This window comes from Tiliqua scincoides, chromosome 11 (assembly GCF_035046505.1).
Source record: "Tiliqua scincoides isolate rTilSci1 chromosome 11, rTilSci1.hap2, whole genome shotgun sequence".
NCBI lineage: Eukaryota > Metazoa > Chordata > Lepidosauria > Squamata > Scincidae > Tiliqua > Tiliqua scincoides.
In genome coordinates, this window is record NC_089831.1 from 11,814,005 (window position 1) to 11,834,725 (window position 20,721).

Genomic DNA, 20,721 nt, shown 5'->3' on the forward strand with positions numbered 1-20,721 from the left:
ATTATTATTATCTCCTGTCAGGAGCACATTATTGTATAAATCAAGTATCATTGATACAACTTGGACCTTGAATGTTGGTGACCCCCTTTGTGTGTTCGTGTGCCTTTAGATGCCCATCAATGCCTCCAATGCGCTAACCCTGGCGCACCAACTGCGTGTCTACACAGCCGAAGCAGCAAACTTCTCAGACATGATGGATGTCATCTACGTGTCTCAGATGATTGAGAAGTTCACTGGCTATGTGGACCAGATTAAGCAGGTAACACCTTCATACGCGCCCTGACTCCTGCTCTTTCCATTTCCCCAATACATCCAAGGGGTGGATGGGTGGATATGTATATATCTATCTTATCAACCACTTGTTGGCATTCTTCAGTCTCAGAAGACTATGGTATCGCGCTCTGAATAGTATTCTGGAACAGAGTGTCCTCTCCAGTGCACGAAGCCTGGGTAAAGTAGATATGGAGGATAGACTGTTACCCATGCAGCAAATCCCCCCTCTCCACGTCGCTGAAATGGTCCAATGGAAAGGCAGAAGCCAATATGGTTGGTTCCAGCGGCGTCGCAGGAGTTGCCAGAACGTGACTGTGTTCAGCCATGAACTGCCTCAGGGATTCTGGCTCCGGATTTAGCCTCGAGGTTGACTCCTGAAGCCTTTTCCATAACTGGATGTAGCCACAAGGCAGTGGAGGTTTGGGATCAGAGTTTTCCTTCTCTCAGATGAGCTACCTTCCCAGGCTGACGAGTCCCATCTACCCTTATCAACCAATCCCATTTTTATCTTGCATTTCAGTCAGGTAACTCTTAAAGTGGACTGCAATGTATAACTGAAAGGAGTCTTCTCGGGCATCAAGGGTTCTGCCTGTCTCTCCTATTCTTCAACCTCCCGTTCCCTTGATTAGAACAGGGAGTGTGGAGGACAGGAGGGTGCTGGAGTGTCGGAGATGTTTCTCCTCCACACTGCCTCTTCTGCTCCATCCACCTCTCGCTTTTCGGATGAGCACGGCACTTGAGCCTGGACCCTAGAGTAATAATTGCCTGGTATGGACAAAGGACTGCTTAAATGGAGAGCCACCCCATGGGGCTCCTTGGATCTATAAAGCTATCTATATAGCTTCTCTATATAGCTGGTGCAGATCTGGAAAGCTCATGTAGTTTCCTGGGTTGGAGGTTAAGATACAGCATGCACAACCACTCTGATCCCATCTCCTCTGCTGAGCCCGATCTGTCTCTTATCCTTGCCCACACCACCCAAAAACACCCCCTTCTGCTTTCGTTCCACCCTCCCGCCACCCACACCCAGTATCTAGCACATACTTACTTGTTCCTGCCGGTGTTGGGGTTGGATCCGGTGCAGCTTGTCACTGGCTCAGCCAGCTCTCGAGTCGTCGCAGATGTGCCTGACGGCGCATTTGTGACACTCTGGGCCGATGCAGGGACCGCTGTCTGGCTTAGGGCTGTGCTGTTGGTTGAGATGAAAGGCCATTGTTCATTTGTTTGCCACTAACTTAATTGAAGCTTAGGCAAGCATGAACCGCCATGTTAACGAGCAAAATTACAAAGAGCCAATGATTGTGGGAGGGTGAATTCCGGGGAAATTAGATTTGGTCAACAGTGAATCCTGTTCATCCAATACTGGAATCCATTTATGCCAATTGAATTAGCTCAGTGAGATATTGTGACGTTAGTGTGATATATTGGAGAGGTGGAATCCACACAGTTTGTTGTGCAAGTTTATTTTTTTCCCCTTGTTCTCTGTTTTTCTCCGCTTTTGTCTAATTGTGCAATTAGATGGGCAGCCCAATCCTTATCCAGCACCGGTGCAGTGGAGCCACGTGGCCTGTGCTGTATCTAGTGCTGGTTGGGAGCCAGCTGGAGGTCTCCTTCAGTTAAGGGGATATGTTTCCCCTTACCTGGGTAAAGTGCACCTGCCTCCCCTATGGCGCTACGTAGATCCCTACCAGCTATTTAACTGGTAGAAGTCTGAGCAGTCCAGTGTAATGCCAGCAGGCCCGGGAGGGAGGATAGGATATGGCGGAGAAGGTCTCCACCGATTCCATCCCCTCCTGGACCCATTCTGCCCCCGTGCCCCAAAACAGCCCCCTCTCTGACTGTGAAATGCCCTCCCGCCACGCCACCCCCCGCCCACTCCTGCACCAGTTGGCGTAAAACTCACCTCTGCCAGCATCCCCGGGGCCTGATTACAGCGCTGGGATGCAGGCCATCCCACTGGCGCTACTGTAAAATAGGATTGTGCTCGAATGTACCATCTTTTTATATACATGCGAACTATTGCTTTGTTCCTGGTGCAGGGGCCAGGAACCACAAAGATGTTCCTTCTTTGTGTATCCATTGATAGACACAGCTAATAATAACATTTTGGAGGACCAAAAAATCCAAAGGCGGCCATCGCCCATTGCGTCCGAATAGGTACACATTTGATTCCCAACCTTTCATGCCCCATGCAGCAACCTGACTCGTCTGATCTCGGAAGCTAAGCAGGGTCAGGCCTGGTCAGTACTTGGATGGGAGACCGCCTGGGAATACCGGGTGCTGTAGGCTTATACCATAGTCTTTCGAGACTGAAGGTTGCCAACCAACCGTGCCCCATGCCTCTCGGACCTTTCTTCTTCCTGCCAGCTCACAGACGTCATTGTGGAGATGGCCAGCAACATCATGCTCGTGGATGACCACGTCCTTTGGATGGCACAAAAGGAGGACAAGGCCTGCACCAGCATCATCCACTCGCTGGAGAAGATCGCCAGCTACACACTCAGCACCAATTCGCAGCACGTGGCTGTGGTAGGGATCCAGGCTCTCCCGGGATGGTGAGCTGGGAGGGATCGCAGGGAGCAAGAGGCTCAGAGGATTGAGAGCGGGGTGGGGGGGGGGCTGTGGGCCAAGGCAGGAGGTGACCAACGTTTGGAGGAGAAGAGAATTTGAGCCCTTGGATTGAGAAGATTCTGTGAAGGGGGAGAATTCAGGTCTTAAGATGGAGAGTGGAGGATTATGGGATGAATTGAGGGAGAGCAGCAGCAAGAAGGCTTCCGGAGGGCAATGGCAGACTGACTGGGGGTCCAAGCAAGCTGTGACAGCAGGGAGGACCCAAAACCTTCCTGTGTCTATGGCCGTGCACCAACCCCACCATTGAGATGACCATCTCATGGATGTGCCAGCCATGGCGATAGCCACAGGGCTCTGAATGAACCAGTTTTGTCCAACAATGATGCTTGGGCCGTATCTTTGACCTCACAAGCCCCATGGCTTTGCTTTGGCCAGAACTCCAGGAACATTGCCTTTGAGGCCTACCTGATCAAGCCAGAGAGCTACGTGGGCCTGAGCTGTACAGCTTTCCAGAAGCGCGAGATGGGGCTCAGCGTCCGATCCCCACGGCAGGAGCGGTATGTCGAGTCCCTGACGGACCAGCAGCTCAAGTTTCGATGCACCACAGGCCGGCCCAACATCTCCCTGACTAACTTCCATGTCAAGGTGAGGGGTGCAGGGACTGGCAAGGATGCTGGTGACTTGTTTTTGAACGTTTGGCATCAGCATAAGCGATGGTCAGTTAGGACGAGATGTCCATGAGCATCTCCAACCTCTCTAGGTGGGTGAAGAAACGGGCCTGGCTTGGTCTGACATTGCTCTGGTTGACCCTCTGTCCCCTTTCCCCTCAGAACAGCATTGCTTTGGCATCCATTCAGCTGCCTCCCGGACTCTTCTCCCCACTAGTGGCCGCTTCGCGCCCCGCGCCCCCCAAATGTAAGCTCCAGTTCTTGGTGTTTCGCAACGGCAAACTCTTCTGCAGCACTGGGAACTCGTCACACCTCGCCGATGATGGCAAGAGGCGCAGCGTGGCCACACCAGTGATCTACGCCGGTACACGTAAGTGCTTCTTGCTTCGGTGGGGAGGGGCAGGGGACAGGCTTTCGCCAACAGTGGGGTGTCTGGACCAGCTTTAATGCAATTTGGGCGATTTTGCCCAGTTGGTTCACACTCCCAGTGGGGGCTCCGTGCTACGGCAGCAAGCGGCTGTCCTCAACCGTGGCTTCTCGTGGAGGCCTCCATTCCAAGACCAGTGTGGCGAGTGGAGCTCCCCCGGGCTCCCTCCCACCTACCACTGCTTCCAATTTGCCCAAAATTGGGCCACCCTGAGAGCAGTAGACGGTGCTGTGCCTGGCTCTAAGCTGTTCACTGCAGGTAAGTAAGTACCGTGAGGAGGGCCTCTCAAGGACCGTGCAGAATTTGGCCTGTACTTCCTGATCATGGTCTGGGCAATGGATGTGTGGAACCTAACCCAACCACAATGGAATGAGGTGGTAGTGTCCTGCAACGGGAGTAAGGACTGTTGTAAACTGAATTAAGTTTGAATTAAATGCTTAAGTTTAAGCACCTTAAAGGGGGAGGGCAGGATCATATTTTTTTCAATGTTTTTTGTATGGGGAAAGAAAATTCCCTGCAAGGAGAAAAATAGCATAGAATTGTTGGCAACCTTTAGTCTCGAAAGACTATGGTATCGCACTCTGAATGGTCGTTCTGGAACAGCGTCTAGTGTGGCTGAAAAGGCCAGTTCGGGAGTGACAATCCCTTCCACACTGGGAACAGATGCAGTCTGTCCCTGGTCTGTCTCCCTGGCTATGGGCTTTGCCTCTTAGCCTCAGACTGTTGGCCAAGTGTCTCTTCAAACTGGGAAAGGCCATGCTGCACAGCCTGCCTCCAAGCGGGCCGCTCAGAGGCCAGGGTTTCCCACTTGTTGAGGTCCATCGCTAAGGCCTTCAGATCCCTCTTGCAGATGTCCTTGTATCGCAGCTGTGGTCTACCTGTAGGGCGCTTTCCTTGCACGAGTTCTCCATAGAGGAGATCCTTTGGGATCCGGCCATCATCCATTCTCACATGACCAAGCCAACGCAGGCGTCTCTATTTCAGCAGTGCATACATGCTAGGGATTCCAGCACATTCCAGGACTGTGTTGACTGCAAGAACTACCATGGTATCACTGTCCTTAGTGTTGTAGGAAAGTTGTTTGCCCGAGTTGCACTAAAGAGGCTCCAGGTACTTGCAGAGAGCATAGAATAAGAACTTTAATTTGTAGGGAATAGTTTAAGAGGGAGTAAGCTTCACTGAACAAAATGGGATTCACTTCCAAGAAAATACGTATAGGATTGGGCTGTAAATTATATCACCGTAATGTTTGACACCAGTAACTTAAACTCCGGTATCCTGATAGTTTGTATGTCATGGCAGTCCTGGAAGGACTTCCTTCCTCTTTGCTCAGTCTTCCTTGGGACAAAGAACCAACCCCCCCACGGCCTCTCCCCACTCCATGCCCACACACATCCCATTGCTGCATGGAGCCGGATGATCAGGAAAGGGTTGATTGAAGTTGCTGCACACAGACAGGTCCTTGCAGCCTCTGAGCTTTCTCTCCCCCTTCCCAGATGGCTGCGGAGTGAGCAATCTCACCGAGCCCCTCGTCATCTCGCTGCGGCACCTGGGCGAGGGGACCGACCGGACAGCTGCCTACTGGGATTTTGACGTTCTGGCTGGCTACGGCGGCTGGAGGGCGGAAGGCTGCCACCTGCTCGGCCTGGAGCCCAACATCACCACCGTGAGCTGTCAGCATCTCAGCAACATCGCCGTGCTGATGGTAAGCTGGGGACAGGGTGGGGAGCGGCCCTGATGGGGTTCCCGGACTTTTCAGACGGGCACGGATGGTGTCGTGGTTCTGGTGTAGAACTGAGACCTGGAAGATCCAGGTTCAAATCCCCACTCAACCATGGATCTTCCTGGGTGACCTTGGGCCAGTCACCATCTCTCGGCCTCTCCTACCTCACAGGGTTGTTGTGAGGACATGTACAGTGCCCTGAGCTCCTTGGAGGAAGGGTGGTGTAAAAATGTGACTGTGAAAAGTAAAGGAAGCTGCCTTTTATCAAGGCAGAATCATCGAGATCTGTAACTCTTATCTACACAGACTGGCTGTATCTCTTCCAGGGTCTTTATCAGCCTTACCTGAAGAATGTCGGGGATTACCTTAGGGTGTTCTGCATGTAAAGTGGGTGCTCTAGCACTGAGCAACCCCCCACCCAGTGCTTGCTGGTGTCTTGGTTCACAGCTCTCTGCCCCTGGCTCTGCATTGCCTGGGAGCTATGAAGACCCCAGTGCCCTGGAGAGCTCCACTGCACCCCAGAACTGCTTGTTCTTTCTTCTGGTCACCTCCCCTCACGCTTACTCGGGCAGGCAGCCTGCTGGTTTGTCTTCCTTGCCTGCCCTCTGAATTGTAGTAATTATTGGGTCTGCTAAATTCATCTCATCCAACAGCTCCCCAAAACCCAGGACTTTCTATCTTTCCATCTCCATCTCTGCCCTGGATGTTGTCTTCCAATAGCACACTTTATCCAAACCCTTTTGCTGGGAGGCAGAAAACTCATTTCCAAGGAACGTCTGACTCCCAAAGTCATCTCTCTCTCCACCTGACCTTTTTGGAATCCCTGTTGTGAGCTGAACCTTTTAGACCAGTGTTTCAGGACCCACTAGGTGGGTTGCAAGCCAGTTTCAGGTGGGTCCCCATTTATTTCAATCTTTTATTTTTAACGTATTAGACTAGTATGTGACTGCATTTGGGGAAATGTTACAGATCTGTACTTTTAACAGGCTGTTATGTATGTACTTTTAACAATGATAGTCAATCCTGGGTAAGTGTGGGTAGTATCCCAGCCTAGGACTGTTAAAAATTTTCCCACCTGATGATGTCACTTCCGGTCATGACATCACCTCCAGTGGGCCAAAACCGTTTCTCATTCTAAAAAGTGGGTAAACGCTTGAGAACCACTGTTTTAGACCACTGATGTCAAACTTGGGCCAAGTAGCATTCATGATGTCTGCTGAGGGCCGGAAGTGATGTCATTAAGCAGGTCATGACCAGAAATAAGCACTTTTTTCTCACTTAGGACCTCCAAATGAACAGAAAATATGCAAATCTTGATCATATTTTCAAGACATACGAGAACCCAGTTATCATACAGGTCACCCTGTCAGCAGTGACAACTCAGTACAACTAAGAGCAACTGATGATGGTACTGAGAGAGCCCGGGGGCCAAATAAAGAGCATCCGGTCCATGGGCCTTATGTTTGACTTCCCTATTTTAGATTGCTCCACTCTCTCACCCACTGGCAAGGCCTTCCTTAGAACTGCTGTGAACATAGTACAATGTAGTGACCTTCATGAAGGGGAGCCTTTCACCAGCTCTTTTGCCCCACTCAGCTGCTTTTAGTTCCTGACCTGTCTAACAGGGCACATCACGGAACCATCTTTTCACCTTCAGGAGCTGAGCACTTTCCCAAGAGAGTCACAGAGCCCAGTCGAGGTGCTGCACCCTGTCATCTATACCTGCACGGCCCTCCTCCTGCTGTTCCTCTTTGCCACGATCATCACCTACATCATCAACCACAGGTGACTTTCCTCCTTAAGCCAGTGGAGGACCTCTGTCGGCTGGAAAGAGCATCAGAATTTCAACACGGTTTGGTGGCCTGGGCACACGGGATATTCGGGGTGCTGTGCGATCTGTAAGAAGTGTGGAATCTGTGCATGACTGTACCAGTCCCGTGGTACGTTTCACACGCATACAGCTGTCCACATGATTGGTACTCTGCAATCTTTGAGGAGTTTGACCGCTGGGCCATTTTGGGCAATAGGCCAAGCTAGCCACTTTAATCACATGGGAAGAGAGCACAGACACATCTCTTCTACCCCCTTGATCATGCTGCAAGGGGTCATTTGTAGTATTTAAATTGTGCATTGAGACAATCAGCACCCCCTTGCATGATTAAGTGAGGTTACAGCAGGTTGGGTGGGAGAGGGGGAGAGGCAGGTGAACCCATGCGCCTTCTCCACATGTTTAAAGGGGCTGGCCTGAGTATCAGCTGAACCACTCTTGAACTGACTTTCAAAATGAACATACAGTCATTCTCCCAGGTGGTCATTTTCCGAAGGCAGCGGTTCTCAAACTCTCAGGAAGTTTGAGCTCCTCAGTTAAGTTCTTGTGGGGGAGGCAGCGATCACCGGGATCGCGTCACTTTGGAGGGGTGCCGCGGCTTGGCTGCACACACCACAGCCGACAGCAGCCTTCCAGGGGTGTGGGAAGTCCCGCACCAGCCTCTGCAGGGCTCCCCAACATGCAGAAACTGTAAAACTAATGATCACAACCCACGTCTGCTTTACGATTTTGAAACTGAATTTTCAGTCTCCACATGTTGGGGAACTCTGCAGAGGCTGGTGCAGGACTCCCTGCACCCCTGGAAGGCTGCTGTCAGCTGTGGTGAATGCAGCCAAGCCCCTCCAAAGCGACGCAATCCTGGCAATTGCATTGCTGCCTCCCCCACCCCTTAAGGGGGAAGAGGCCAAGGCTCTGACTGGGGTGTCACAACACCCCAGTTTGAGAACCATTGTCCTAAGGACTATAATGTGTTGGGTCTACATCAGAAATCAACAGCAGCCAAGACACTGGGATTAGAATTCTGGCCTTTTCTAAGAGGCTGACTGGGACAACTGCCTGGCAGCCCAATCCTATCCACACTTTCCTGGGAGTAAGCTCCATTGACTGCAATGGAACTTACTTCTGAGTAGACGTGCATAGGATTGGGCTCTCCGTCAGCAGATTCATATGGGGCAGCTGCTACATGCTTCCATCGCTCCTCCAGTTCCCTGGATTGGAAAAAAGGGAGGGAGAGGGGGAGAGAACATGGGGGGGGCAGAGAAGATGGAGGAGATAAGCCCACCACTCTTCTCCCCTCCACATTTCGTCTTCCACTCCGTTGCTCTCTTCAGATCCTAGTGAACAGGGTCAAACTTGGTGAGTTAGGGCCCTGTTGGCAAAGGGTTTGGTGCAGGAAAGTGCAGTGTACAAAAGAGGGTGATGTATTTGGTGCTCCCCCACAGGCACTGGGAGGGAGGGGGGATTCTGCCCCCTCCTGCTCACAAACATCTGTGCTTCCTGGCTTGCTTGAATTCCTGATTCCCTAATCCCACTTCCCCTGGGTCTCTCTTCCAGCACCATTCACATATCGCGCAAGTGTTGGCACATGCTGCTGAACCTCTGCTTTCACATTGCCATGACGTCTGCTGTGTTTGCTGGTGGCATCACCCTGACTAACTACCTGGTCATCTGTCAAGCGGTGAGTATGGCCAGGAAGAGGATCAGGTGAGCCTTGACTCGAAGCCCTTCAGGTGCACACCACTCATGCGCTTCTCCACTCCTGCATCAGGCAGCAAGCAAGCTGAGCCCCAGGGCCCAAAGGACTGGGCTCCAAGGCTCCAATCCTATACACCCTTCCCTGGGAGTAAGCCCCATTGACTATAACACAGGCCAGCACACATTTTGCTTCCTTAAACTTTACACCAATGGCATATTTGGGGTGCCGATTCAAAAAATGGCATCCGTTTTGCCCTATCACGTCTAGTTTTTGGAGGCATAGCATAGCCTCTTTAGTGAATGGTTCAAACAGCTTCCTCATGAGGAAGCCTACACCATGGCTTCCTCATGAGGAAGCTGCTTGAACCCATCACTAATGAGGCTATACTATATCTCCAAAACTAGACGTGATAGGGCAAAACGGATGCCGTTTTTGAAATAGGCACCCCAAATTCATATCAAACCACCATAAGTTTGGGAAAAACTCTTGCGACCCTCAATTTTGTAGGCCTGTGTAATGGGACTTATTACCAACTAGACATGCATAGGATTGGGCTGTCTTACTTTGAATCAGTGGCAGTGTCCCAACAGTTTCCAAGGATGGTGCAATACACAGGGCAGTGTCATAGTTATTTGTACAGCAGCTGCTTTGGAAAAACTGCAGGTGATGGTGCAGTCTTAAAGGCATATTCCTTCCTCTGTGAGCAAGGACAGGAACTCTCTCTTCTAAGAGTAGGCCTACTGTAAGACATCTGTGCAGTAGCTAAAAAAGCAAGGAAAGGATGACCTCCCTTTGGAATGACCCGTCTTTGGAACTATTTGTATCATCAAGTGAAACGGCTTTCCTTTCCTGCAGGTTGGCATCATTCTCCACTACTCTTCCTTGTCTACCCTTCTGTGGATGGTGGTGATGGCGAGAGTGATCTACAAGGAGGCCACCTGGAAGGCCCCATCGCAGCAGGAGGGGGACGTGCCCCAGCCACCCCCTCGTCCAATGTTACGGTATAGTCAAAGAAGGGGCTCGCAGGAAATGTGTGCCCTGGCCTGTATTCCCTGTGTCTTGGTGCAACATCATGACACAGTTTCCACATACTTGGTGATGACAACATCGCCGAACATCTGGGTTACTAAGATCCCTGCTGCACATCTGCCAAGTTACTGGAAATCCTGGCCTTTACCAGACCCCCCCTTCCCGAGGCCAGCTCTACAAGAGAAGCCCCTCTCCAGGATCGCTTAGTTCAGTTCAGGATGTTGCTCCTGCTCCTTCAACAGGTGCAGGGATGGTGTCCGGCTGAAGCTCAGGCACTGCCCATGAGGCCACAATCATTAGAAGGTCCACCTGATGGGGGGCTGTGATGGCACAAATCACCTGAGCGACTTCTGCTACCACTGCACCCAGTACCCCCTCTTACAAATGGGAGTATCCTCCAGAAGTCCATGATCATCATAGGCCTCTAAGAGAGACCCCCATTGGCTGGGAGTGGGGGAAAATAGGAGGAGGTGGCAGCCAAGAGACCATGGGGTCCCAGTGCAAAGCTTTGCCTGCCAAAAGCACCTGCACTGAGCAAGTGGATTGCTTCCTTTCAAGTGTAGAATATTGTGAATATCAATTCATTAACAACAACCATGTTCCATTAATCAGGGAGCTTAAAGCAGTGGTTTTCAATCTTTTTCATCTCATGGCACACTGAGAAGGTAATAAAATTATCAGGGAACATAATCAGTTTTTGGACAATTGACAAGGCACACCCCACTGCTGGTGGGGGGGGGGAGGCTCACATCCCCCAATGGCCCTACTAAGATATGGCCCTCCCTAAACCCATGCAGCACACCTGCAGACCGTTCACGGCACACTAATGTGCTATGGCACAGGGGTTGAAAATGGCTAGCTTCAAGTGTCACTGATGAGAAGCATAGCTTTCCCAGTAGTGGTCCCGAAACTGTGGAAATAATAATGCCTTTCAGCCAAAAAAATTTCACAAAGCAGGTTTACGTAGCGAAAGGAATGAGAAGATGCTTCTGTGTCCTAAGAAAGGCTCACAGTCTAAAAGCAATCACACTGGCGAAACCAGCATAAAGCTCTTGGGAAAGACATTATGCTGGGCCACTAGCTCTCTCCCTACTAAATTTAAGAGACTGTCACAGTAAAGGCTGCAATCCTATCCACACATACGAAGCCATGACTCTGATGGGACTTACTTCTGATTGGATGTTCATAGAATTGGGCTCAAAAGTTGCCTCTTGTCTGCTTATAGTGGTGAGTCAGCACCGGTGAGTCAGCACTTATAGGGGTGAGTCAGCAGCTTCCGGTCTCATTACCTTTGCACCAGGAGTGCATTCCCTTTTTGGGAGGACAAATGGACCAACCATGTTCCCCCTCTGTATTGCAGGTTCTACCTGATTGCAGGCGGGATCCCGCTCATCATCTGTGGGATTACAGCCGCCGTCAATATCCACAATTATGGGGATCGCGAGTCTTAGTAAGTTACTGCAACCCTGTTTTATGTGCTGAGGCTTCATAGGTGTAGCACTGATGTAGCAGACCCCTCTGGCACCTGGGGCTGCAGCACTTGACATCTTCCCTCCCTGCCCCACCCTGGAAGTGCCTTACTGAGAATTTGGGGGGCCCGATGATGTCACTGCCAATTACGTCCAGGACACGGGCACTTGGAGCATTGGTGTGCTACTCTGAGAAGCTGACCATTTTTTCACTGAAAGAAGCAAAAATGGTGGTCGGCCGCTCAGAGAAGCTCACAGCTGCTCCAGGTGCCTGTAGAAGAGGAGATACTGTGACACTCCTCAGCACGTGGTACCCAGGGCACTGTATCTGCCTCCCCCTTAGTGACACTACTGAGCTGTTGCTCCATTTTTGGAAAGAATAACCCTGATGGCAAATTGGCCCTCCTGCTTTACACCCAGTTTGGGGACACGTATGCAGCCCAGCATAAAGGCACTGCTATCCAACTTTCTGAAATCCATCTCTGGGAATGCGTATGCATGACCAGAATGGCTGCTAATACTATCCCTGGTAAGCAAATAGCAGCATTTTTGCAAAACCAGATGTGTGTCTTTGTTGCGAGCTGGAGAGAAGTTCACGCAGCTAGCTGCTGTCCGGCTGCTCGGCTTGCGTATCTCTCAAGGTTAGAGCACACACACTCCCGGCGACAAAGACGACACAAGGCAGAAGTCCTCCACCAAACGCAACGCCTCTTTACTATGTACAATATTTACAACAGCAACAGTCCAAACAGTACATGATTCACGGTTCACACTGACGTAGCCTTCGGCACAAAATCCACTCTGCATCTCCCACAACCCAGCTTGCTCCTGCTGGAATTTATATGAGTGACAGCCAATCAGAGCACAGTAAAAACTGCCAAGTCACTCTGACATTGCATGTGGTGACACACACACACACACACACAGGTAACAGTCACCTGGTATGTCTCACCAGATATTCCATCATCCTTAGCTCCCAGGATGCTGTGCTGGCTTAGTCAGGCCAAGGCTTCAGGGCCTGCTCCTATCCAGGCTGCAAATTATCAGCAGCCCCGGGGATGATCCCTTAACAATTTTAGATGCCTCCTGCAGGTGTTCAGAGACATGGGGAGGCCACACGTGACCTCCCTGAGCCTCAGAACACCCTTTGGGTGCAACCAGAGCACAGCTGCAGTCGCATTCGGCGGTCCCCTGTAGGGACCAACCATGGATTTGATTATCCACTCTTTTCTGCATCCACAAGAGTCCCAAGAATAGAACCCCTGCTGATGCCAAGGTCCAGCTGTACTGGCCTAGAGGGATGAATGATCAGACTCGGGGTGAGGCAGCTTCCTAGGTAAGCCATTCTGCAGACCTACACTGTGACCCAGAAACAGCTTAGCTAGTAGGGTTTAAACCCCCCAAGGCTTCCAATCTGCAGGGTGATCGAATTAAGGAAATGTGTAGATCTTACCTGACTCAGCCTATACCTTGGTCTCTTGGGGCCAGTTCAGACAATACTTTACCCCAGCAAAGAAGCCCTACACAACATACTTTCTGAATCACACTGTACACCTGTCCTGGCTATTTCCTTCCTTTCCCAATTAGTTTCTCTCATTAATTTTCTAATTTTTTTCCAGGCAGTAATGGTGGGCATAACACAGAATCTTAAGTTCAGCCTTATTTTTCAGATACAAGCAATCATTTTTTTTTTTCCTAAAATGGATAATTATACTGTTCTGCTTTTAGAAGAACAGCGTGTGGTTTGTCTGTGGAACTCATTGCCACAGGACGTGGTGATGGCATCTGGCCTAGACGCCTTTAAAAGGTGATTGGACAAATTTTCTGGAGGAAAAATCAATTATGGGTTACAAGCCATAATGTGTATTTGCAACCTCCTGATTTTAGAAATGGGCTATGTCAGAAGGCCAGATGCAAGGGAGGGCACCAGGATGCAGGTCTCTTGTTGTCTGGTGTGCTCCTTGGGGCATTTGGTGGGCCGCTGTGAGATACAGGAAGCTGGACGAGATGGGCCTATGGCCTGATCCAGTGGGGCTGTTCGTATGTTCTTAAGCAAGTATAGATGCCTACCCCCCACCCACAAGTAGAAAACTAACAGGGAAAGGATGGGGAAGAAGTCAGGATATGTGCACATTCTTAGCATCCTCAAGTCAGGGAGTTGGTTCAGGCGATAAAACATCACCTGAACCAGCCCTTCAAGAAGGGCTGCACCAACCCACCAAGTCAGGGCAAACCACATAGTTCCAAAATGTTTCAGTGTGATCTGGAAGATCATTTAGCCCAGTGCAGAGGTGTGAGCTAGTCTCCCCTTTTGCGCAAGAGAACATTCCAGCACATTTGTCCCCAAAAACGAGCATTTCTAGCTCACAATGCAATAATTTCCTTCTAGTTGCTGGGCTAGAGTGACCCCTTCACCCCTATAGAGTGTTCACCCCTGTAGAGTGAATACTTCACTGAACTTCTTTCTTTTTTCCTCTCCCTCCCTCTTTGTGCAGCTGCTGGCTGGCCTGCAGGCCAAGCATTGGGGCCTTCTACGTCCCCGTGGCCTTCATATTCCTCATCACCTGGATTTACTTCCTGTGTGCCGGGATCAGCTTGCAGTGTCAAGCCAGGAACTCCAAAGAGACGCCCAAGCCCTTGGAGACGCCTCCGCGGCTGGGCGGCAGCAGCACCTTCTTGACTGACTCCGGGTCCATCTCCGTCACGCTGAACTCCAGCCCCCACGCAGTGGACGTTGATGGGGTGTACTCCTTGGGGGTGCAGTTCTGGGCCCTGGTGATCACCCATTTCCTGTACATCACTCTCTGGAGCTTTGGAGCCATGGCGGTGTCTCAACCCTGGTTCCTCCTGAAGGTTGTCTTCAGCTGCCTCTACGGAGTCACAGCCATGGCGCTGGGGCTTTTCATCTTTGCCCACCACTGTGCCCGGCGCAGGGATGTGCAGAGTTCCTGGTTCTCCTGCTGCCCGTCGTACAGGAACGCCTTGCCCATGCAAGTCTACGTGCACCCAGGCGTGGGAGTGGAGGACGGCTCCCAAGTCTTCATTGGCTGCAGCCCTGAGGTGGCTCAGTCCATCAAATCCTCATCCTCGCCCAGCAGTACTAATTCCGCTCCAGGCCCCTGCAAGCTCACCAACTTGCAGGTGGCCCTCGGCCAGGCCGAGAACAACCCCCTGCAACCCCCTTGCTACGAGGAGGTGGAGGCTCCCCCCAGCAAGAACACCCCTGCCCCCAGGCACGCCAACAACCTGCACGGCCGCAGCAGGCACCACAAAAGCAGGACTAAGCAGTACCGGGAAGGGAAGCACCAGCGCTTGAAAGCGCTGCGGGGGCCTTCCTCGGAGCACCCCACCAGCGAAAGCGGGAGCCTCCACAACAGCCATTCGGAGAGTTACCAAAGCAGCCGGAACAGCCCCCTGAACAATCAGCGCCAGGGGACAGTTCTGAACCTAGAGTTGCCTCTGACGCAGTCCGACGTAAGCGATGGCGGAGGCAGCAGCAGCCAGCAGGGGGCGGACTTTGCTCGCGCCCAGCGGAGGAGCAGCAGCAGAGACAACCTCAAGCACCAGGCCAGTGCCGCTGCCGCAGAAAGAGAGGCAAAGAGAAGGTCTTTCCCACTCAACACGGCCAACCAGAATGGAGGCCTGAAGGGAAGCAAGTACGACATCAACCTCACCAGCGCCGAGAGCCCGGCTGGCATGAAAACAGGTCTCTGGAAGAGCGAAACAACTGTGTAGGTGGGGCAAAGTTGGCAGCTGCAGCCCTGGGGCAGGTTGCCAGCCAGCGAGAAAGCTGGGAACTGTCTACAAGAGCAAGCTGCAGAGGTAGCAGTCGTGCACTTTGTATGGGCTCGCAATTCTGCAAGGAGCCAACCGACTCCTTGCCAGCCAACCTGCAGTCGAGGGGATGCTTCATCTGGCACTAGAAGGGCCTAGGAGTGCAAGGTTGCCATGCCTTAGGCAATGCAGTGCACTTCTCATCCCTGAAATTCCAAGTAACCCAGGTCCTGTTGCTGTGCTTTGTCCCAGGAACCTCCCTCTTTGCTGGAACCCGAGGCACCAAGGTCCCGAGGCGAAAGACAATCACAGCATCCTGGAGCATTGCCATCTATTTTTAATCCTTCCTGCATTTGCTTAGATCCTAGATGCTTTTGTATAAACCTACAGAGGAAAGCGGTGTGTTTATAAGCCAAGATTTATGTACATATGTATAGGCAAAATGCTCTCTGCCAGAAGTGCCTATGCTTGTTAAGCAATCAGTGTTATGTAAAAAAAAAAAAGCTACCTTGTTCCCTTTAGCACTTAGCTCAGGGCCAATTCCCACAGCTGTTTTTGGCTCATCTTTAATGCAGTGGACGCCGCCGAATGTCCATGATACTGCACTGAACTTGCATGTAAACTGTTGGACATGCCCACCCCATCATACTCATGACTCACCTCTCTTCATTCACAAACGCTTTGCAAAAGGAAGATTTTTCTTGCTTTCACTTTAGAACAGGAAGCAGACAGCAATGACCCAGACTCCTAGTTGCTAGAGCAGTATTTCTTAAAATGGCTGGCAACCTTCAGTCTCGAAAGACTATGGTATAAGCCTGCAGCACCCGGTATTCCCAGGCAGTCTCCCATCCAAGTACTAACCAGGCCTGACCCTGCTTAGCTTCCAAGATCAGACAAGATCAGGCATGTGCACTGTGGGTCAGAACCCACTCGGTGGGTCGTGAGCCAATATCAGCTGGGTCCCCATTTATTTCAATATTTTATTTTCCATATATTAGACTTGATGTTACCATGGTATATGACTGCAGGGAAATGTGACAGATCTATACTTTTAACAGGCTGCTATGTATATTCTTTTAACAATGACAGTAAATGGGACTTACTCCTAGGTAAGTGTGGGCAGGATTGCAGCCTAGGATTGCTAAAAATTTTCCTGCTTGATGATGTCACTTCCGGTCATGACATCACTTCCGGTGTGTCCTGACAGATTCTTATTCCTGGTGCTGAATGTGTGAGAACCACTGCGCTAGAGGAACTTTACAGGAGGCTATTGTGAGAACAGTAACAGGAAGTGGACAGCAGAGGATGTCCTGTTAATGCTCTCATTACTGCTTCCTGTAGCGTTCTTCTAGCACAGAGGACCGGATCCAGGTTTCGGCCAAATGCTTCCCTTCCATGACCAGCGCTTATCATTCTGGAACACCGCGGGACTTCATGTGCCCAGATTGGGACGATGCGATGCTCAAGCCAGTCACGTCTTTGTGGAAAACTGGGCGCAATGCCCACAGGAGCATTGCACCATACATGCAACTGGCCAGAGCATTGTGTCATCCCAATCTGGAGACATGAAGTCATGAACGATAACCGCCAGGACGTGAACGATAAGCACCGGTCGCACCGGGGAACACATTTCCAATGTGCAGCAGTTGCTACTATGAGCATTGCGGCTCTAGCGGCTAGGAGTTTAGGTTTCACAGTCTACTTCCTGTTCCAAAGCAAAAGGAAGAAAAAGGTGACATTTGCCAAGAGTTTGCGAATGAAGTGGTGAGCCATTAGTGCGAAGGGGGGGGATTTGAGTAGAGTTTGCTGCTGTCCGCGGTTTTGGGTATCTGCGGTGGCAGCAGGGACCTATCCTCTGCCGATATGGGAGTGCCTGTATATGCACCAGTGCAGCCCTTTCCTCTCCGGAAGGGCTAATTTGCCAAGTTACCCCAGGGATCACATGACCAGCGAAACATGTGTTGAGTGTGCTGCATCAAAAATGAGCCTGGAGTAGCTATGAGAGCAAGCCCTCAGTCCTCCCATGCAGACAGCTCTCTCTGCAAAGGGGAGCAGCCGTGCTGCCATCCAGATCAGGTTTTCTTACCTAATCTAAATAGGCAGAGCAAAGCCAGCATAAGAGCTCCTGGTGCCCTTCCACTTCCCCAAGGGTGCAGCCCCTGCTGAAGGCCCCCACTGCTCTCTACATCTGAACAAGAAGAGAGGAACGGAGGGGAAATGTAAGGTGGTGGGCTACAGGAGCTAGCAGCTTTTTGCTCTGTCCGTTTCCTCCACTTGCTCAGTTTCACAAACGTGGCACAGACCAACAGCCTGTGCACACCTCCATTGAGGCCTGCTCTACACATGCAGCAGAATGAGGTGGTCAGATGCAAAGGTGGGGAAATGGGCTCCCCTATTTAAGACTAAGTGCAGGGAGGCATTAAAAAAAAAAATTCCTGTTTTGAACACACCCCAGAAGTAGAAAACCAGCACAGCAGGCAAGAGCTAGAATCTTTCTCTGATGTGCTAGTTTTCCATTTTCAGGGAACTTCTTCCAGGAGACGGCTTTCTAGAGTGGTATGATGGCAATCCATCCCACAGTCTAAAATGGTATGAACCATTCTACAACTTCCAGTATTTGACCACCTCCTTCTGTTGCACGTGTAAATTGAACACAGGGCCGGCCCAGGACCTCCCAGTTTCTGAGGCAGCAGCCCAAGTGCTCCCCACACTCCCTGGATTCTAAAAGTAAAAGGGGAATCACATGGATGAAAGAGCATGGTGGAGGCAAGAGCAGTGGGCCAGAATTCAGGGAAGAAAATTGCAAGGGACAGCACTGCCTTTCTGCCACCTGAGACAATAATCTCAGTTGGCCTCATGGCTGCACCGGCCCTATCCAAACCCTCAGGCTGCAAAATGACGAGAGACCTAAGAGTGGTCTCCTTCCCCACCCCTCCAGAGGGAACTATTTAGTTTCGCTGCCTCTTTATAAAAGAAATATTTAGCCCTATGGGTTAGATGAGAACTACCAAAATGTTGATTTTTTTAAAAGCCATCGTGGAAGCACAATCAAAGCCAAGTACTGGCTGCAATGGAAATGACAGTGACAGATGATAAAGGTGTGTTGTCTTGAACAACTTCCAAGCTGTAAGTTGCTTCTCTTTGGCTGGGGGCAGGTACAAAAAACAAAAAGTGTCTTTCCTGCAACAAGGAGCATCTTTTTTCTCTTTAGTGGGACACCTCCTGTGGATAGGTTTCCTCATCTCCACCGAGGGGGTAGCTCACCTTCCTTGCGTGCAGAAGGGCACCAACCTTGGATGTTTAATCCCTGGTATCTCCCAGTAGGACCAGAAAAGACCCCTGCCTAAAACCCTATGCTCATCAGCATAGCCAATTCTGAGCTATGTGGATCAGTGTGCCTTGCGCTTACCTACTCAAAGGGGCGACAACATCAGCCCATCAGGTACTCCTCAAGAACTTTGGAAAAGCAAAGCACTGTGCTGAAAGAGAGACACACACCTGTCCTTAATGCCATTGTGTCTGCAAAGACTACATTTTACTTTTGAGAAAGCAAACCTCTCTTTCTCTCGCCCCGCTTACTGCTAAACTTCCAAGTTTCCAGGGGAAAATGTATGTGTTGTGATACATTTTTTTTTAAAGGTGTTATTAATTTAAAGCAACCCCGCTACACAAGTTGTGCAATTTGGCTCAAATGCTACCCAACAGAACAGCATCAGAAACATTCAGCGGGCGATCAAAAGCTGTTGGCAAAGCCTTTGGATGGTGTCATTCTCACACCCTCCCTATTGTGGAGTCAAAAAGAGGAAATCGCTACAAATGAAGAGCAGGCATCTAGCCTCTGGCTTTGTACTGTTGAGAAAGAGAAGTCTCAGGAGGGTTGGGGATTTTTTTTCACACCCATGATGAACCAAGATTACAGCCAGATGAGAATGTCATCAAGAGCAGAGCGTCCGGGAGGGAAGCAGTACTCCATCTTTAAAGCAACATGTTAGGTTCAAGCCACAAACATAAGGGGGTTAAGAAGATGCTCTGCCGAGGGTGCGGTATTTAGGGGGGTGGGAGATAGGAAAGTCTTGGGCTGGCTCTCTGCACTGCTGAGTCTGTTCCTCATTTTGCCTTCCCACATATTTCTGAAGACATGCTACCACCCATCAGCCACACTGCAACAGAAACAGCTGTTCCTATCCTTTGCTTGATACTCCCAAAAGCTCCCCTTGAGAAACAATAACACAGACCTACAAAATTGAGGGCCTGAAAAACTTTTAGAAAATTACAATGGTTTTATATGAATGTGGGGTGCTGATTCCAAAAATGGCACCAGCTGCTGGCCTATCACATTTAATTTCAGAGATATGGCATAGCCTCATCAGTGAATAGTTCGAGCAGTTTCCTTGGGAGGAAGCCAAAGTGCAGGCTATGCAGCATCTCTGAAACTAGACACGAGAGGTCAAAACTGGTGCCATTTTTGGAACTGGCACCCCAAATATACCCAGGAATAGGTCTTAACTTTTAAGACAGCAAAATGCATGTTGGCCTGTGTAATTCGACAGCCCGTTAATGCATCAAATGCTGACAGACAAGCCAGGCTGCTGCTTGTGTTAAATCTGCACTGCAGCCTAGGGGAGGGGGGGCATTACAAGAGGCCCTGCTGGATCTGCCAGACGGCCAATCTAGTCCAGCATCCTGTAGCTTACAGTAAATAAGCAGAGGAGTCTGAGAAGTCTGCAAGCAGAAGACGAAGGCACACTACTCTCCTGCATTGCCCTGCTGCAGCTGCCATTCAAAAGCACAGCAGTGCCTACGGAGCAGGGCTTTTCAGCTCCCCCCCCCCCGCATTCTATATCTTGCCCGTGGGGGCACCACTGCCCCAGCCACTTCGTCAATTACATTGAAGGCTCACTCAAGGGAGCTGCTTTAGGGAGAAAAATCAAAGCTGCAAAAGATGGCAACAATCAAAAGCCCAGCCTCTCTGTACAACTCTACTCTCCTTTATCTCCATACATGGCATGAGCAATAGGGGAGAGGTGCTAATCAAACTGCCTCGTTCTCTTACAGTAACAGCAAAGAAGGGGGAGTGGAGAAAAGCTTGTATTTACCCCCAGGAACAAACATGGCAGTTTGAGTTTAAAAAGAGAGAGAGATCTGTGCAACAAGCACGGTCATGAGAGAAGACACATGGGCTCTGGGTACTGCAAATTAAAAACAAATGTACACTCCTCACACAGGCAAAGAGTCAGTGGAAAAATTTGCAGTGACTTGCCTC

General features: G+C 50.5%; 1 protein-coding gene across 2 annotated transcripts in view; it reads left to right on the forward strand.

Moving 5' to 3' along the window:
• The window catches only part of ADGRA2 (adhesion G protein-coupled receptor A2), a 105,322-nt gene extending 86,231 nt beyond the window's left edge, over nucleotides 1–19,091 (forward strand). Inside the window, exons 10-19 of one of the 2 annotated variants that reach the window (XM_066639806.1) lie at nucleotides 110–259; nucleotides 2,641–2,802; nucleotides 3,280–3,489; nucleotides 3,675–3,882; nucleotides 5,436–5,644; nucleotides 7,320–7,447; nucleotides 9,045–9,168; nucleotides 10,042–10,187; nucleotides 11,576–11,665; nucleotides 14,180–19,091. In XM_066639806.1, coding sequence (XP_066495903.1) covers nucleotides 110–259; nucleotides 2,641–2,802; nucleotides 3,280–3,489; nucleotides 3,675–3,882; nucleotides 5,436–5,644; nucleotides 7,320–7,447; nucleotides 9,045–9,168; nucleotides 10,042–10,187; nucleotides 11,576–11,665; nucleotides 14,180–15,419 — 2,667 coding nt within the window. In that variant the 3' untranslated portion in view covers nucleotides 15,420–19,091. The remainder of the gene's footprint in view (nucleotides 1–109; nucleotides 260–2,640; nucleotides 2,803–3,279; nucleotides 3,490–3,674; nucleotides 3,883–5,435; nucleotides 5,645–7,319; nucleotides 7,448–9,044; nucleotides 9,169–10,041; nucleotides 10,188–11,575; nucleotides 11,666–14,179) is intronic. The other variant, XM_066639807.1, reaches the window with a different exon arrangement.
• Nucleotides 19,092–20,721: the final 1,630 nt, after the last annotated feature.